General features: G+C 46.4%; 2 protein-coding genes across 3 annotated transcripts in view; both read left to right on the top strand.

The window, feature by feature from the left end:
- Nucleotides 1–17,704, top strand: part of LOC124313083 (dipeptidase 1-like) — a 1,013,891-nt gene that overhangs the window by 883,573 nt on the left and 112,614 nt on the right. The window lies entirely within an intron of this gene.
- On the top strand, nucleotides 10,753–17,690 carry LOC124312803 (ras-responsive element-binding protein 1-like). Of its 2 annotated transcripts, none has more exons than XM_046777272.1 (4): nucleotides 10,753–11,517; nucleotides 11,642–12,668; nucleotides 13,171–15,950; nucleotides 16,034–17,690. In XM_046777272.1, exons 1-4 carry the CDS (start codon nucleotides 11,275–11,277, stop codon nucleotides 16,550–16,552), a joined length of 4,569 nt encoding a protein of 1,522 aa, XP_046633228.1. In that variant the 5' UTR covers nucleotides 10,753–11,274; the 3' UTR covers nucleotides 16,553–17,690. The 2 variants fall into 2 exon arrangements, with proteins under 2 accessions (XP_046633228.1, XP_046633227.1); XM_046777271.1 differs by having other exon boundaries at nucleotides 11,639–12,668.

The following is a 17,704-nucleotide window of genomic DNA, read 5'->3' as shown; positions in this document are numbered from 1 at the left end:
TTCGCTCGTCTTTTTATTTCCCGCGAGAAAATTCGACCGTCGCCCGTGGTTACGGATAGGCTACATCCCGCACACCAAAACTCTCCTTTCCTTCTTTTGATTTTGATTTTCTTTTGATTTAAAATTTATTTTTTTATTTTCAATCGACGGCCCGTGCGCTGGCGCGCGCGCGCGCGCGCTCCCAATTTTTGAAAACAAAAAACAAAAAAAAAAAAAAAAACAATCGCCGGCGGCTTCGTGAGTTTTTCCCCGCTGCGCTGTGACGATAGGTGCGTGTTGCAGGTGCACTGCCTCCTCTTTCGACACTTTTCCATGTCAGAAAATCTTCTTATGTATTCTCCTCGGGAGAAAGAAATGTATAACCATTTCTCTACCAGAAGAAAAAACAAGAGAGAATATAAGGCGCTCAGCACGCAATGACAAACATCACGAAAGTCTCACAGCGTCTCTTCATCAGCAGTTTGACCTGCAAGTCATCGCCCCAAACTTTCAACCATTTTGATCTATTCCTGCGCTGCCAAAAACAAAAAGAGAATTTCGTGATTTTTTTCCAATTATTTTTCAAATTTCCCGCTAATTTTCTCATACATCTACGAAATATTAATTATATATCGATCACATCCCTGTTCTGACTTTGTCGTATATGATTTGGGGTGTGGCCTTTACAAACAAATAAATAAACGTCCAAATAAAAATAACCCAACAACATCTTTACTATGTTCATCCAAATAACATTTCGATCTATACGTTGTGTGTCTATAAAATGCTGGAAATTTAAATGGCCGCCGTCGTCGGACTCGATTGATTTAATAATGGACTCTCTCTCTCCCTTATATTCCCGATCTCATGTCATCACCCAGAAGAAGAAGAAGAACACACACAGTCAAGATATATATACAAGGTCTACTATATATACAACTACAGCACACATGTGACCATCCGAACGATCTCTTTGCATGCGCAACGCCATAACCGAAAAAACAAAATAGGCGGCCCCCACATGTGTAGGCTATAGTAGCCGGGAAAGAGAGCGAATAACATCCCGCATGATGTGATCCTCATTGATCGAGTCTTATATCTATAGTAGACCTTTTTTCGGTCTCTCTATATGCATACATCATGCGGGAATCTCGTGTCTGTATATCTTCTCTGCTGGCGCCCATTTTGGTCGGAGCCTCTTGGATGTGGAACACACAGAACGTGCGCTGGAGAGAGAACATATATTCGTTTTATATATTTTGCTCGGACGATGGATGATGTGACTTTTCATCATATCCGCACGTTATATACAGGATCTAGACGGCGGTATACATATTGATCTGCTGTGGGCTGCATGGGCTACCTCTTTGACGTGCTGCTGTATATCGATTGTTTTGGCTACGACCACGCCCTAATCCAAATATAATAAATGGCTTTTGATACATTTTGTTATATATTTTCCTCCTCTTTTTTGACTTTGATGTGATCTCGCCATCAACATCCATATAGTCTTCCCCCCCAACCCCATCACCACTCCTTTTCTCTACTGTATACACACGAATCTCTGTGACTATCGTATCCTCTTCAATCGCTTTTTGTTGTCTCTGATGATGATGCGACCACACCCAAAAAACCAGCCTCGCCCCATCAGCAAATGTTACACATTCATCCCCCCTCTCTCTTGATATGCACCTTTGCTCCCAGTTATCCCTCATCTTTTTCTAATACACACACACACCCGGGTGGCGCGGGTGCTGTGTTGTGTGTACATCATATAATCTAAACAATGCATCATCACTTGAGAGGTATGATGATCTCATCAAAGTTTTTAGAGCACCCCTTGTGTGTACATTTAATCTATATAGGAGATAACACGTTCAAATTCTTTTGATGCTGGAAAATGAGCATAGTATTAGATACATACCCACCCACACGTTTGAAAAAAAGGTGGACTGCAGATAAATTACTGAGACTGTTGGCGCGATGGTTTCAACATCCGCCGGATAGACAATCAAAAGGCGAAATGATTCTCCCCCCCCCCTTTTATCTTGTATTTGATTTTCTTGGTTCTTTTATTTCAAAGGTGATAATAAATAAAAAAAAGGACTACGGTCCAGAAAAGTATCCGCATCCGTTGCTGGTTCACAAAATTTGGTAAAACAGAAAATAAGGGGAACATGTAGGCTATATAAGAAAAACCAGACGTTGGCTGTGTTGCAGACTGTAAAATAGATTTTTACACAGGTGCACCTTTTTTCCAAGGCTTCCTCCCCCCCAAAAAAAGCCCCATAAACCCTCCTTCCCACCCCATCTCTCTTTCAGGTGAGTCAGATGCAGCAGCAGCAGCTCAGGACGACGAGAAAGAGAGAAAACCGACAAGGAGATTGGAGGGAAGGCCATGAGCGCGGGCGATGATTGTTGATGATGATGACGGCCTTTGATAATAATGCGCGCCGGGGCCCTTTCTTATTCTTTCCCGTTGAAGCACCAAAGGGGGAGGGAGGTACAAGAGTGAGCGCCGGCTCCACCCACTCGACTCGATTTCCATTGGTCGCGACGACGGTGCTGTGCTGTGCTGCTGGACGCTGCTGCTGCTGCTGGCCGAGATATATGTTTTATATAGAGCGTCGTCGGCCGCTTTCACCCTGGGCGCTGTGTGGCTGCTGGCCATGACAAAAGGGAAGAAGAAGAGAGGGGATGGCCAAGTTGTAATATCATCCGCGCGCACAGCACAGCACATGGAGAGAAAAGACGATATATAGTTCTATATGGATGTCCAAACAGGAGTCTAACGTTTTGCGGGTTCTTTTTTATATATTTTCTTTCTTCCGGCGGCGATTCCGTTTTCTCATACGAGTAACAACAGACCAACAAAAAAGTGGTCGGGGAAAAAAGGGATGAACAAGGGGGGTGGTGGGAGTCTATATAAGGAGAGACCTTATATATTTGAGCTATGCTGCCGGATGTTGTTATATGTAGCAGAGAAGGAGAGAGTCACCGGGGGGGTTTATAATATACGGAGAGAACCGCCATTTTTCTCTCCCAATTCTCAGGTGTATGCTGCTGCTGCTGTGAGGGAGTGGGGGGGGGAAGAGACTCGCCAACGTCCATCATCCGCTCTCTCTCAAAATAAAATCTACACACAAAATCCCAATTCGCCTTTTTATTTTTCCATAACAATGAGGAGACAAAACAAATGATATAAACAAAAATTCGGGAAACCATGGCAACACGATGAACACTTGGTGATGTTTTGTCCAAATGATTTAACTGCTTTCTGCTCACCTGCCTGTGCACTAATCAGGTGCTGCTGTGTAAATAATAGGCCTGCTGGAAATATCAAACAAATTCATGTGAAAAACGACATTTTTTGGCGAACGTGACTAGTCAATACTTCCGCTCTATTAGCGAACCATCGACACATTGAAACCCCCCAAATAACACCCAGCAGGAGGGAAACCTTTTCCACTTTCATTATGGAAAAAAAATCTGCGAGTTCCGCCGGAATTGCGACGTCTCTAGACTCAAATGTATTCCGTTGAGATGTTGTTTATTATTATTAAGTTTTCTCCCTCGTTGTTTACCATTTCAAGGTAAGTTGTTGTAGAGTGAAGCCAAGCGTTGCCATGGTCACTCATGTACACACACATATAGCAGCACTCGAAACCGCCATCATCTTCCACGTCTTTTATTCTTCAAGGGTGTTTCTAGATATCCTCCTCCGCTGCTTTTGCTGCTGCTGCTGTATTATAATCTATATATATCGAAGGATAGCATGTCTCCCCTTGTGGATGGCTCACCTTATATTTTACTCCCACTCTCTCTCTACCTCTCTCTCTCTCTATGAGCTCCTTGGGCAGCTGAGAGTCTCCGCTGCACACCTGCCGTCTTGCAACAGCAGTCACACACAGCGCAGCTGAAGAAGAACCCCCCTCTCTCTCTCTAGCTCCAACACAAGAAGAAGATAAAAAGAAAAATAGATCGACAAGAAACTATCCTCCCCTGACGTCACTTTCCCTCTTCTTCACAGTCTAGAAATTCTGATAATGAAAGACTATATAGAGAGTATACCTCCTACATCTTTCTGTATAGCCACAGTCGAGACAAAAGGAAAAAATATAAGAAGGAGATGTGGTGTGTGTGTATATAGAAGAACGCTGGGGTGATATGGTCCAGAACCAGGATATATAGGCTGATGTATCCGCTCCTAGTTGTACATCTGCTCCTTTCTTTTCTTCAGAAAGAGGGGGGGGGATTTTCTCAATGCTGAAGATGTTGTCATCTTCCATCTGCTCTTCAGACCGTCTTAGAGGTGGCCCCCCCATTCACCTTTTCTTGAGAGGGGGGAATTGCTGCATCTGCAGAGATCAAACCATCTGCTCTCATCACACACATCTATCCCGTGTGAGATGTTTGTTTTGAGATAAAACTTGAAATACCGTCTTATCGAGTTACCATGGCAACCGAGATAACAGCTCTTGGGTGTACATCTCCGCAATAAGAATCGATATTACTCTGTCACAATATCGTGTCAGATATATTCAATTTCTTATATTTACCCATGAAATAATCAAACAAACCCAACTGACATTTGGGATGATGGGGGGGAAAAATTGCATCCTCGATATGAATAAATAATAGTTCTCTCTCTCTCTATACCTTTTATTTTTCCCCCTGTGATGTGGGAGGGCGACGATAACAGTTCAGGTGAGGGTGGAGATACACACCGGGAGGTGTCGGCCAGAAGAATACACAACATCACACAGAAATATGACTGAACTGTATGTGCTGTGGATATACTATATTCTCTATAGCCTACGCGACTGTGTTTGTTATGGTGGATTTTGGACGGAGGTGTCGATCGCCATGGCAACGCCGCCACCCCCGCCGTGTTATATTTTATAATACACACAGCACAGCACTCTGTCTCTCTTTATCGGTCTCATTTGTCACGCTGACCCACAATCCCGCCCTGAATAATAGACTCTCTCTCTCTTTTTCTTTTGACTGTATTTTTTTCCCATCTACCAGTTTCCATCAGCATTACCTACAGCGCAGCAGTTCATCCAGCAGCAGCACCTGACTCTCTTTCTCTCTCTCTTGTTTACTCGCCGGATGGCGACCGCGTCTATCGATAAAACAATCCACCCCCTTCCCTCCCCCCTTCTTCCGCATGTACATTCCCCCAAAAGTTTAGACATCATCAAAGGGGGGGGGGGGGGGGGGGGGTTCGATGTAGAATCTATAACATCAGCCGAGATGATGACCCAAAAATATCAAAGAGTACAGCTATATTATTTCTAATCTATTAGAACCTCTTCTTAATAACTCTGCCAGCATTGATTAGATCATATAATCGGGATAGAAGGAATATAGAAGAAACCTGGGCCGTCTTGGGGCTTTGCGAGTGTTTGGCATTCCAATGTGAATTGGACGACACAAAAGAATAAAAACCGGTCGTCGTCATGGCTACTTGGAGCACCTGGCCTAGCTCTTCTCCTCTATATACTCTCCTCTTGTATATCTATTGATTCAACAAAAAGAGAGGGACCAGCAGCAAGAGAGAACCCATGTGTTATTATATAAACCAGACTCTTGTAGTAGCTACTACATGTCGTGTCTCTGCAATCATATGCACAGCAATAACTGAAACAAAAACAAATAATACTTTTCTCCTTTTTGGCTGGCTGTTTGGTCCAGAAATATTCGACTGCTGACTATATATATCTACTCCCGAAAAAAGGCTTAAAGAGAGGAACTATAAAGAGCAGCAGCAGTTGAGAAGAAGAAGCCATTGAAGCACGATACACGTTACGTAGGTGGATGGACGATGACAGAGTTATTAGCGCGGCCTTTTTTTGTTTCACATATAGAAGAATAGACCGGGGTTGTTGTGTTGCGCAGCCGAGACTCGCTCACGAAGCCTTATTATAACTTACAACACACACACACAACAGAACAGACACAGCAGAGCAGAGAACGATGATGAATAGAGACAGCGTCGCTCGTGCTCACCCCAGTAACAAAAAAACGAATAGAGAGCTTTACACACACAATGTTTTCCATCGGGATAAAAATGGATTTAAAAAAAAAATTTCAACCTTTGTAGACGACATTTTTTTGGATTTTCATATTCCGGCGGGATGGAGTTTATATATTTATCTGTTGACAGATAGAACCTGAATCTTCTTCAGCCTTGAAGACGGAAAAAAAAATCTTGTTTTGATATTCTGATGCACTTTTGGGGATACACCTTTTGTGGTGGGTGAGGGACTTTGGAGAGTTGATGATCGGATGAGAGTCAAAGGTCGCCCCGCATTCCGCCCCCCTAAGAAAAAAAATATTTCGCGGATAAGATCAAAACTTGAAGATAAAAGCCGCTAGCTCCCCCATCACCATCACAGCACAGGAGAAGAAACGGATACGTTCCGGTTTTCACCTGTCGGCCTTATAATATTCGCCTTGTCTTTCCCCCCTATATGTGAAAATGTTGTGTGTCTTTGGCGTCCTCCTCTCTCTCTCCTTTTTTTGTTGTGTGGGTGGTGTGGGAATTATCGACCGGACCTTTGAAGTCTAAAGAGACTTTCTGTTTCCCATTTCATTAGCATTTGTATAAAGGCCAGATATAAGGCAGAGAGACATATTTTTGGTGGTCCAGATGACCCTCGCGTCTATCCTTTTTTTTTACCTTTGAGCATACACCAACATGTTCCAGGAATGCTGTCCAGTTGCTCTTCCATCTTAGTCCCTGGAAGAAAATTCCACACCGCAGGTAAATCCGAAACAACAACAACAACAACATCTCTGGGAAATCAAATCATCAGCTTCTGATCCTCTTAAAAATAAAAACATTCCTCCCTATATAGTTTTGGACAAATAATAAAATCAAAAGAGGACAGGTTATTATATCCTCCAAAAATGACCTTATAAGGTCGTTTTAATTGTTTGGATTAGACCATAACAATCTTGATACATTCAATAAATGGGGGAATAACACATAAGAATGTTTCTCTGTCACAAGAGACGTAATAATAATAATAAAAATAACAGAGACGAAGAATCTCGTATCAATGGCTTATATAGAGCTTCGCGGAAGCATCACGGGAATGTACACACACATACAGATGATAGACGAAAAGCTGCCGTCTCTATGACTACATCACGAAGATTATTTTGTTGTATATATACCTGTTCCGCGTGTCTCAAATGTCGTCCGACCGGATTTCGCAACATCTCAGACATCAGACAGATAATAAAAACAACCCTGAGAGCCATTTGGAAAAATGGTTCAACCGTCATCGTCTCGGCTCTTATAATATAAATTGATTATAGTGTCTGCGCAGCAACAACATCGGAGGCTGCTGAAACAACTTTTTCCCAATCGATTCCGTTTAGTATAGATTTGAAGAGACTATATAATGAACACATCATCAGCAGAATTAGACCAAAACAGGGCCCCATTTGATCATCATTAATTGTGAGAGATGATTGCTGATCCCATCGTGTGGAAATTCGAAGATGATTGGATGTGGACAAACAAACAAACAAGAGATGGACGCTCTACGATTATACGATTCTCCTGATGCATTTAGCAGCTAATCGGTTGAGTGTTGAGAGGTGTTGAATGTCGACAGCAGCACAAAATGGAAACTGAAAACCTTGTGAAGGTTTTCTTGTTTGAAAGGTCGTTCAACTTTCACTTGATGGCTGATGGGTCGGCTGAGAAACTCGAACGACCGCAATTCTTCTTCTTCTTCTCGTCATCTGTTGTGTTCATCATCCGCTTTCTGTTGAATAATCAAAACAAACCAAAGTGCTGCGCAATATCCAGCACAAGGCGCATTCTCCGCATCCGGTGCAATCTGGAATGTCCCCCCTGCCAACGTCTTTACATGGATCACGTCAATTGACAAAAGGAACCGGACTAAATAGCGGAAGTTGAACAACAAACTTGGGGGGAAGAAAGAATATTGCATCACATTAAAATAGAGAAATTGTATATAATATCTTATCCTTTTTTTAAATTTCAAATGGAAATAAAGAAATCAAATCAAATTTGGATTTAGTCGATTTTTTTAAAAATCATTTCTATCGATATCTTAAACAAGCATGGCTAATTAAAAGATTAATGTCGTCTGCTAACGTTGGGTTTCAACAACACGTTATCAAGCCACAAACCAAATTATAAAAATGTGATGGTCGTGTCAACTCTGCTGATGTCCCTATATATAGAATCCATGCTGTTTAGCAGGTCAATAAAAGTGAGAATACAAATTGAATGATTATGGGAGCTTAAAGAGTAAAAGAGAAACCTGTTCCAAAGTTGTGTAATGTTGGTTCCTGACTAGCATTGATCATGTAAGCCCCCCTCCTGTCAATGCATGGCACTTTGTTTGCACTGCATAACCTTTTCCTTTGTGTGCAGATTTCAAGCCAATCCATGTCAGTTTTCCCTGTGCTGGCAAAATCACATCAGCAGCAATCACAGCATCATCGGCTGGGTAATGATTTTCGTCACTTTTATTAACCCCTGACCTGCCAGATTTTTTAATGATGCATGGCATAACTACAGTGTATTACATGAAAACCTTGCATTTGTTTACCCACCCAGGGTTCACCCACTGTCTCAATTTCAATTTTTATTTCCTTGTTGTTCCTGCAAATATGTTTCGTAATCCATTTTTGATTTTTGATTTAGATAAATAGCATCCTTGGTTTCACGAGGGCGGCCTTTCAACGGATTGACGAAATGCCTAGCCGTGTATTCCCAAGCTTAAAGGTAGGACAAATATCTATCTCTTTTTCTTGTCAGGTTAAATGACTCATTTGTAGAACGTCATCAAATTTTCACATTTATTCTGATATTTTTAAAAATGTTATGACCGGAGATTAACCTGAACTGGCATTTCCTATGTATACATTTTCGTTATTCGTTATTATCTAGAGCACAGCAGCAGCAGCAGCAGCTTGAAACAGACAAAAATAAAGTGGGCGGTCTTGTTTTTGTATTTCGCTGTTGCTGGGATGACGTCAATCACGCAAGACCCCACTTGAGTGTCTCTGCGTTGATCAATCAACTATGGCACAGCTTGCGCAGCCCAGCAGCATGCACACAGCTTCACATAGCGCCGACGAATGGGAAAAATAAGGACGAGAGCCTGGACGAAACAGAACGATCACGAAAATGGAGGAGTGCACAGCCAACACACAAAAAACATGACGGGACCAGGTCCCGAGCAACAGCAGCAGCACATTGCGGAATCAGCCGCCCAGAAATGAAAAGATCCCCCCCACTCATCACAGCCATACCAGGATACATACATGCAAGTTTTTTCGTTTCGTCGGGGTTTCCCATTTCAAATGTCGTTGTTCAAACAACCAACATTTTTTTCCTTTTGTTTTTCACACTTTTAGAAGAAAGAAGGAAAACAAAAGTTTGTGGTCCGGGACTCGGCCGTGCAGCTGATGATGACACGGCCGCAGCCGCACCGAGTGTGACTCATTTTCACGACAGCCCATAACACGAGCCAAAGGAATCGAGGCGTATCGACTACTAAATAGGTGAGGGATTTTCACGAGCTCAATCCAAATCGATTATTCCATTTCTTTTTTCTATTCAAAACGCTTCAACAAATGTTGCACTCGTCACATTATTTTTATCCCGTTTCCTTTTTTTCTTTCTTGACTGAAACTGATAAGACGGGGGAATTTTGGATGAGGCGATTTCAGAAACCCCGCCCATCCCTTTTCCTTGACGGCCAGGCGTCACAATCGTATAGATGAGAGAGAGAATGTACTACAGGATAAAATAGGCCTCCCGGTCTGGACAGGTGTAATAGATAATGACGTTTTATTATTAAATCTCACCCAACTCTTTTTTAAAAATAAAAACCTTCAAGAAAATGTCGATCGATTTCATATAGAAAAAAGAAAAATTCCCTCACGTTTTTGCCATCCGATAAGGAGCGACCCGATCATTTTCGACCGTTGATCTCTCTGTGCAATTAAAACAAACATTTTGAAATCTCAGAGAATGGGAAATTCGATTCTAGTCAATCAGCAACGGCAGAAACGTATATATAAGATGACGCATTGCGCAGCTCCACTTATTTCTACCTACTCAGTATAACTCGCCGGTCGCACACGTAGGCACAAGTTGCCGACCGAACGATCCCGCGTCACCGGTGCAGCAGCAGCGACTCTCTCTCATCTTATTACTCATCCGATAACGAGAGCAGCCACACACCCCCCCTCCACACACTCGAAAAAAAACCGGGGGCTGCTGCTGCTGCTGTCTATCTGAATCATTTATAAGCAGAAAAGATAATGTAATAGAAAAGAAGAGCAAACGTAGAGAGAGAGAGAGAGGGGAAAGAAAAAGGGTCTGTGAGGGAGGCGGGAAGTTTGAAACCTTTTGTGTGCACCTTTTGTGTTTGTAGGAGAGTAGTAGAGAGGAGAGGAGAGAGAGCAACCGGATAAGACGACGCTCGTGTACACACGTCCACCCACTCTTCTTTCCGTTGGGGCGAGGGAGGAGGAGGAGGAGGAGAGGTCCCAAGGAGAGTCAAGGGGAGGAGCTTAGATCCCAGCCGGTGGGATGCACACCTGAGTTTTTCTAGTTTAGTTTTTTTTTCGGCTTTTTGAAAGAAGAAAAAACCTTTTTTTCTCTTTTTCTCTTTTTCCTTCTCTTTTCCATTGAATCACGTGACCGCGCCCCCTTCTCTCTTGACTCTCCTGTCTCCTCTTTCTCTCTCTCTCTCTCTCTCTCTCTCTCTCTCTCTCACTCTCGTCTCATATTGGACGCCTAGCCTCTTATTCACCAGCCGTGTTATTCAGCTTCAGTCCAGCGCCAGGCGCTTAGCGGAGCGGTCGCACTTTTCATTCCGTCTCCCCCTCATTTCGTTCGTTTGTTGTCTGACACCTACCCACCCGAAAAAAATTGATTTCATCATTTTTTTTTCTTTTCTGTTGAAAAAAAGTGTTCCAGTTTCCGTCGATTGTCTAAAGATTTTTTTGTTTTGGCGGTATTTTTGAATTTTGGTTGGATTTCAAATAAGTGGCAAAGTGAACAATTTTTGATTTGGTGAAATTCGGTGAATGTTTGATTGGAACGTGACGTTTTATTATTATTCGAGTGGATGTTGAATCGTTTGATCTTGTGACAGTGCGGAATTGGACGAAAATAGAAAAAAACAATTCCGGCGTGTGCTGGCAGCTGTTTGGCTGTTTGGTTTGAGAGAGTTTGTTGGTTTGATTTTTTGATTCGTCGAGAGAGTTGGAAAAGAGGAGGAGGCGATGATGCAGCCTCGCGACGCTCACGACGACGGCGATTGCGCAATGGAGGAGGTGGAGGCAGGACTCGACTCGTCGCCCTTGCCGGCCAACGTCATGACGACGACCCACCACCGCCACCACTCCAAGAAGACGGACGCCTCTTCGCCATCGGCAGCGTCCAATCAGCAGCAACTGACCAACGACGATGCCCTCCTGGTCGGCGCCCGGAAGCGCAAAGCCATCAGAGTCGTCAAACATCAGCAGGTCAGTCTCCATTCCATCCATCCGTTTTTCATCCATTTTAGATTTTTCTACGTGTTTGATTTGTTAATCAAATATTAACCGGCCCGTCTCTGTGTGTGTGTGTGTGTGTGTACATTTCCAGCAGGCATCGAGTCCGATGAAAGCCGAGACGGAGCCGGAAGAGCCTCTCGTTTTGACGAGGACAAGCGAGCCGACAGCGACGACGGCGGCGGACGGTGGTCATAACAAGACGGGCGAGCAAGGCAACACTTCGATGGACACGGGCGTGTCATCAGATCTGTCTGAATCGCGGCCGAGTCTGGCCGGCGAGGAAGACGAAGAAGAAGAAGAAGATGATCACATCACCAACGGAGAAGAAGAAGAGTCGCAAGGTGAAGAATCCGGTGGCGAATTCTACCGGACCGGCCACCGCCACCACCACCACCACCACCGCCGCCACCATATTGGCCGGCATCATCACTCGGAAGAAGACGCTTCCGAGAGCAACGAGTCCGTCAGCGGGCCGGAAGCCGAGCAGAGCCGCCGTCGACTGAGACAAAAGAACCGGCGGACGATGAGACAGCGGCGAGATGATCAAGGAAGGAAACGGCCACGGCCAGCGGAAGAGCTGATAGACGATGAGGATCATCATCACGAGATGGAGGAGACGGGTGGCGGTGGTGGCGACTTGCGCCGATCCTGTCACCCGATCCACCCGGCCAATCACCAAAAGAAGAGAATGACGATCCGTCCGCATCGAGAAGACGCGAGGCCGTCACTGGTGGTGGGCGATAGCGTCGGTAGCGTCGGTGTTGGTAGCGTCGACTTTAACTGCCGCCCTGCCAACCTGATCCATCCGGCGACCTTGATACGTCCCATCGCCTCCAGTTCTCTCCTACCACCACCACCGACATGCAAAGATTCAACTCCGGATCACATCCCGTCGTCGTCGGCTGGCCTGGACCCTGGCTCCTCACCGTTCCTGACGACGCCTAGCGGCCAGCAGTTCAACAACTTGTTCCAGCACGACGAGATGCTGACCAATCCGCCGGAAGAGTACAAGAACGAGGAGGACGACCCCTTCTCGGCCGTCCTCCGCGAAATGAAACTCAAAGGCGAATTCCCCTGCAGGCTCTGCGAGGCCGTCTTCCCTAATTTGCGCGCCCTTAAAGGTAAATTTTGAAAAACAAAAAATTCGTCAAATCTTTATCTCTTTCGGCCCCGGTTAAATATTTCTTATCCGAAACACACGGGAAAAGGAAGTGATGTCCTTTGTTTATCATCAGATGAGTTGTACTTGTACCATTGCGCAATCAGCTGTTCAAACACACTTTGCTGGAATTGGAACATTTCTGACTTTCTTTCTTTTGTTTAAAAAGATTTGTTGGCTATTATTATACGAGAGGCTTTATCTCGGGTCGGGCTAATCAGAATTATTGTTTGATGGTTTCTATATGCAACACACTGCAGCCGGAAATGCGTTAGATAACCGATAGGGGGGTACATCATATCCATATATCGTCTCAAATGATTTATCTCAAGACGAATGATGGGTCATTCCGGGATATTAATAGAAATGACGAAACGGCCGTGAAAAATAATGAATAAAAAATGGACAGGATGGATTGATCAAAATTCCTTATTTCTAATTTTCTAATTTATTTGCCCATTCAGGTCACAACCGGAACCATCTGAGTCAGGCTCCTTACAGGTGCAACATGTGCCCGAGCACGAGCCTGGACAAGGGGGCGTTGATTCGCCACATGCGGACGCACAACGGCGAGCGGCCGTACGAGTGCCGCGACTGCCAGTACGCCTTCACCACCAAGGCCAATTGCGAGCGACACTTGCGCAACCGGCACGGAAAGGCCTCCAGGGACGCCGTTAAGGCCTCCATCGTCTACCACCTCAGCGAGGACTCGGCCGCCAACCGGACCCTGGCCGGCGACAATTCAGATAATTCCGGTTGTTCCGGCGGCGGCGGCTACTACGGCGGTCGCCGCAACCACAACGACGACCAGTCGGCCCTGGATCTGAGCGCCGATCGCGACGATTCCATCCGCTCGGACGACGACGAGGAAGAGGAATTCACCGACTATCCGTCGGAAGACGACGGAAATGAGGAAATCAACGAGCAAGACGGCCCGCTGGATTTGACGGTTGACGTTTTGGATTTGCGGAAGCGGCGACAAGAAGTCACGCCCACTAAGGCGACAGCACCTGCTGCGACCTTGCCCGTCACTCCGGTACATTCCCATCAGCAACAGCATCACCATCATCCATCCGTTCCGGCCCAGCCGTCTCCTCCACTGGCTCCGGTTGTTTCGACTCCGGTCCAGCAGCAACAGCAACAGCACTCGACTCCCACTGATGTCAAACCGGCCGTTTCGTTCCCGTCTCCTTATTTCGGTTCTCCTTATTCCGGAACTGTCGCCTCATTGGCCGGCCTGCCTTTCTTCTATCCCGGCCTGGGCGGGGCACCTTACTCGGCTTTCATCGAGTCGAAATTGGTCGAAATGGGCCACCAGAATCCGGCCGTCGATCTATCGGCCCTGGCCATCGCTGCTGCTCACCACGACGCCATCCGCCAGGCCCAGCAGCAGCAGCAAATCCAGAAAGTCCAGCCGAGCCATCCGTCGGCTCATTCGCTGGTCGAGGGACTTTTGATGCCGGCCGTCAAGAAATACAACCAGCAGGACTCTGTGGAGAACATCCGTCCCGTCCCCATGGCCGTCCCCACCACGCCCATCAAGATGGAGTCGAAAAAGTCGAGCGGCGGCCACCATCACGGCAGCTCGTCGGCCCAGCTGCAGGCCGCCAACGACCCCGGAGTCAAGATGGTCCTCAAAAACGGAGTGCTGGTCAAGAAGCAGAAGCAGCGCCGCTACCGGACGGAGCGGCCGTTTGGCTGCGAGCACTGCACGGCCCGTTTCACTCTCCGCTCCAACATGGAGCGTCACATCAAGCAGCAGCACCCGGACATTTGGTCCAGCCGACCTCGCGGACACCGCAGATCGGCCTGCGCCCTGACCAAATCGGCCGCTCTGCCCACGATGGTGGACCTGAAGGGTCACCTGGTCAACTCGATGCCGGCCATCGTCCCTCAACTGTCGCAATCTGACATGAAGCTAGTTGAAGGGAGCAAGGCGCCCATCTCGGAGCAGGTCCGCCAGGCCGTCCAGCAGAAACTGAAGAAGCGCCGCAACAGCGAACACAGCGAAGACGAGGAGGACTACGAGGACGAAGGCGAGGAGGAAGAAGAAGAGGACGGCCCTTTGGTCATCGACATTGAGCGCAAGGAGCCAGGGCCGCTGGTCCAGCAGCAGCAGCAGCACAGCAGCAGCGGCAGCGTCAAAGCCGAGCCGGCCACCGATCTGGCCAGCGTTTCCAAATTGCTGACGAACGCGGTGGCCCAGAGTTTCCAGCAGTATTTCAGCCAGCATCGCGACGTCGAAGCGGAAGACTCTGTGACGAGCGACAAGATGAACCGGGCCAGCCCGTCTGAGGGCAACAACACGGACGAGATGGACGAAGGCGAGTGCACGAGCATCAGCGACGGCCAGTCGATGGGCGGCAGCGATTTCGGAGGCAATCGATCCGACAGCGGCGGCGGTGGTGGCGGGCAGGCCGTCTCGAGCGCCAAGGGCAAAAAGAAGAGCGCCTACTCGAACGCCCCCCACCGGGTGAGCTGCCCGTACTGCGCCCGCAAGTTCCCGTGGACCAGCTCCCTGCGGCGTCACATTCTGACCCACACGGGCCAGAAGCCGTACAAGTGTCCGCAGTGTCCGCTCTGGTTCACCACCAAGTCCAACTGCGACCGCCATCTGTTGCGCAAACACGGAAACCATTTGCGTCATCATCACAGCAGCAGCAGTGCCGGCGGCGAACACGCCGGAAGCAACAACAACACGACCGGACAGAATTCGGCCTCCTCCGCTGCTGGCCCGGATAATTCGCGCAACGTCCCCGACCGGCCGTACAAGTGCGCCCGTTGCCCGTCGTCGACCTTCGCCACTTCGGACAATCTCAAGAAACACGTGGACAACAAGCACTGCCCGGCTCACGGTGGTCTCAGCAGTCCGGAATCGATCACGGCCGGCGATCACGGCGATTCCGAGAAAGGCCACCACCACCATCATCATCAACATCAGTCCAGCAACAGCAATCCGGTCAGTCCATCGCTGCAGGCGGGCGACGGCAATTCGACCGCCGGCGGCAATAACGAGCAGCTGCCGTTCAAATGTCATTTGTGTGACGATTCCGGCGGCTACGCCGAGAGGCAGGAAGTGCTGGATCACCTCCAGCGTGACCACACGGAGGAATTCCACGACCTGGTGGGCAAAGTGGGGGCCCTGGTGGCCGAGCCGCCGCCCATGCCGTCCGCGCCGACTTCCGACGACGGCGAAGATTATGATTCCGTCCGTGGGAAATTCCCCGATTACGTCAACCGAAAGGTAATTCGAATTAAATGGATTCAAAATAATCGAATTGAAATTAATTGTCAATTATTTATTTGATTTGATTTGATATCCATCAGGTCATTTGCGCCTTTTGCTTGCGCCGTTTCTGGTCGGCGGAAGACCTCCGGCGTCACATGCGGACCCACAGCGGGGAGCGGCCCTACCAGTGCGACGTGTGCTCGCGCCGCTTCACGTTGAAACACTCCATGTTGCGACACCGGCGGAAGCACGGCGGATCGGGCCATGCGGAAGAGAGTGACGAGGAGGAGGAGGATTGCGAGGAAGAAGAGGAGGAAGGATCCGTCAGCTCGGACAATCGCCAGCAGCTGCAACAACATCAACAGCAGCAGCAACGTCGCGAATCGTCGAGGTCATCCGCCAAGGCTAAAGTGCGGATGCAGGCCCTTTGGAGCGGATCCAGCTCCAAGACCGGGTCCAAATCGGCGGGTGGGATGAGACTGCGCGGTCCGTGCGGATCGGATCTGATTGGCAATTTGCTCGGCATTCAAGACACTTCCATCGTGGAGCAGCTCATGTCCAAACCGGCGGATGATGCCGCCCGTCTCTTGGGCGTCACCGGAGGCAACCGGGTTTGAGGAATAAAAATTAAAGAAGAATTAATTTACATTATATTTCCTAAAAAAAAAAGATTGAATTAAAAGATCATCAAGATAATAACGAAAAGCTAAAAAAACGAAAAAAAAAAAATGAAAAAATTTGAATATTTAAATACCAAAGATCAACGTGAATCATTTCTTGAAATTTCTAAATTCTGTCCCGTCTTTTTTATTTCCAATTTTTGCGGGCGGGATCGAACGAATGTGAGCGTAATAACAATAATAGTGAATGTCTGTCCGCTATGTGTGTGTGTGTGCGTGCGAGAGCTGAGCTGAGAGTTGATCTCGGTCAATTTATCTATCCCCGTGTATATAAATAACGAGATCTCTTCGACATCGATATACTTTTCAACCAACCAACAAAAAAATTCGACAAGGAAAAAAAAGAAACAAATTTTTTTGGCGACTGGAAGAAAATACTGATGGCTAATTACGTGTGTCCTTCTTTTCCTGCCTCCCCCCCACTATTATCTAACACATTTTGAAAAGAAAAGAAAAAGATGGCCCTCCCAATTGAATTATCATATTTTTAGAATGTCTGAATTATCGAGTCATTCGTTTCCCAAAGAATAGCAATATTGCTGTGCGTATTATTATTATACCAGACTTTTATATAACTAAATTTCTTTCTTTTTCTTTTCTTTTCTTTTGTTTGTTTAAAACTATATCCAACGATGTTAGTTCCTCATTTCCCTCCTCATATTATCATCGACGATTTTGTGTTTGGGGAGAGATAATCGTGTGTGTCTTAGTAATTTAAGTTACTGCCCCCTTAACGTACTACTACTCTATATAAGAAAAAAGGAAAGGAAATCAAATGAAAACACAGTACTTGACAGTCACTTATATATCGTGGTATATTATTTTTTTGGGGGGGAATTTCAAAACAAAAAATATTCATTTTCGCTCTCATTTGGCAAGTTCCAAAATTACCCCGTCCATTTTGCTGCTGGAACATTCCTTGTCGTAAATGAACAAAAAGAAAAAGACAAAAAAAAATAGTAATCATTCCTATATCTACATACCCCTTTTGGCTGTTTTATCCCATCCACCCCGAAAAAAAAGTTATTTGTCAAAGTGTGTTTTTTCTTGATTGAATTAAAAAATGAGAAAATTTTCGGTTCGTGGTTT

The sequence above is a fragment of the Daphnia pulicaria genome, chromosome 9, assembly GCF_021234035.1.
Source record: "Daphnia pulicaria isolate SC F1-1A chromosome 9, SC_F0-13Bv2, whole genome shotgun sequence".
NCBI lineage: Eukaryota > Metazoa > Arthropoda > Branchiopoda > Diplostraca > Daphniidae > Daphnia > Daphnia pulicaria.
This window is presented reverse-complemented; position numbering and strand designations above follow the sequence as displayed.

Bases quoted from the DNA above. Each gene is read 5' to 3' on its own strand.
- LOC124312803 (XM_046777271.1), top strand. From the start codon at position 11,275: ATGATGCAGCCTCGCGACGCTCACGACGACGGCGATTGCGCAATGGAG. The intron at 11,518-11,638 runs GTCAGTCTCCAT...GTACATTTCCAG, and splicing joins GAGTCGTCAAACATCAGCAG to CAGGCATCGAGTCCGATGAA. The intron at 15,951-16,033 runs GTAATTCGAATT...GATATCCATCAG, and splicing joins CCGATTACGTCAACCGAAAG to GTCATTTGCGCCTTTTGCTT.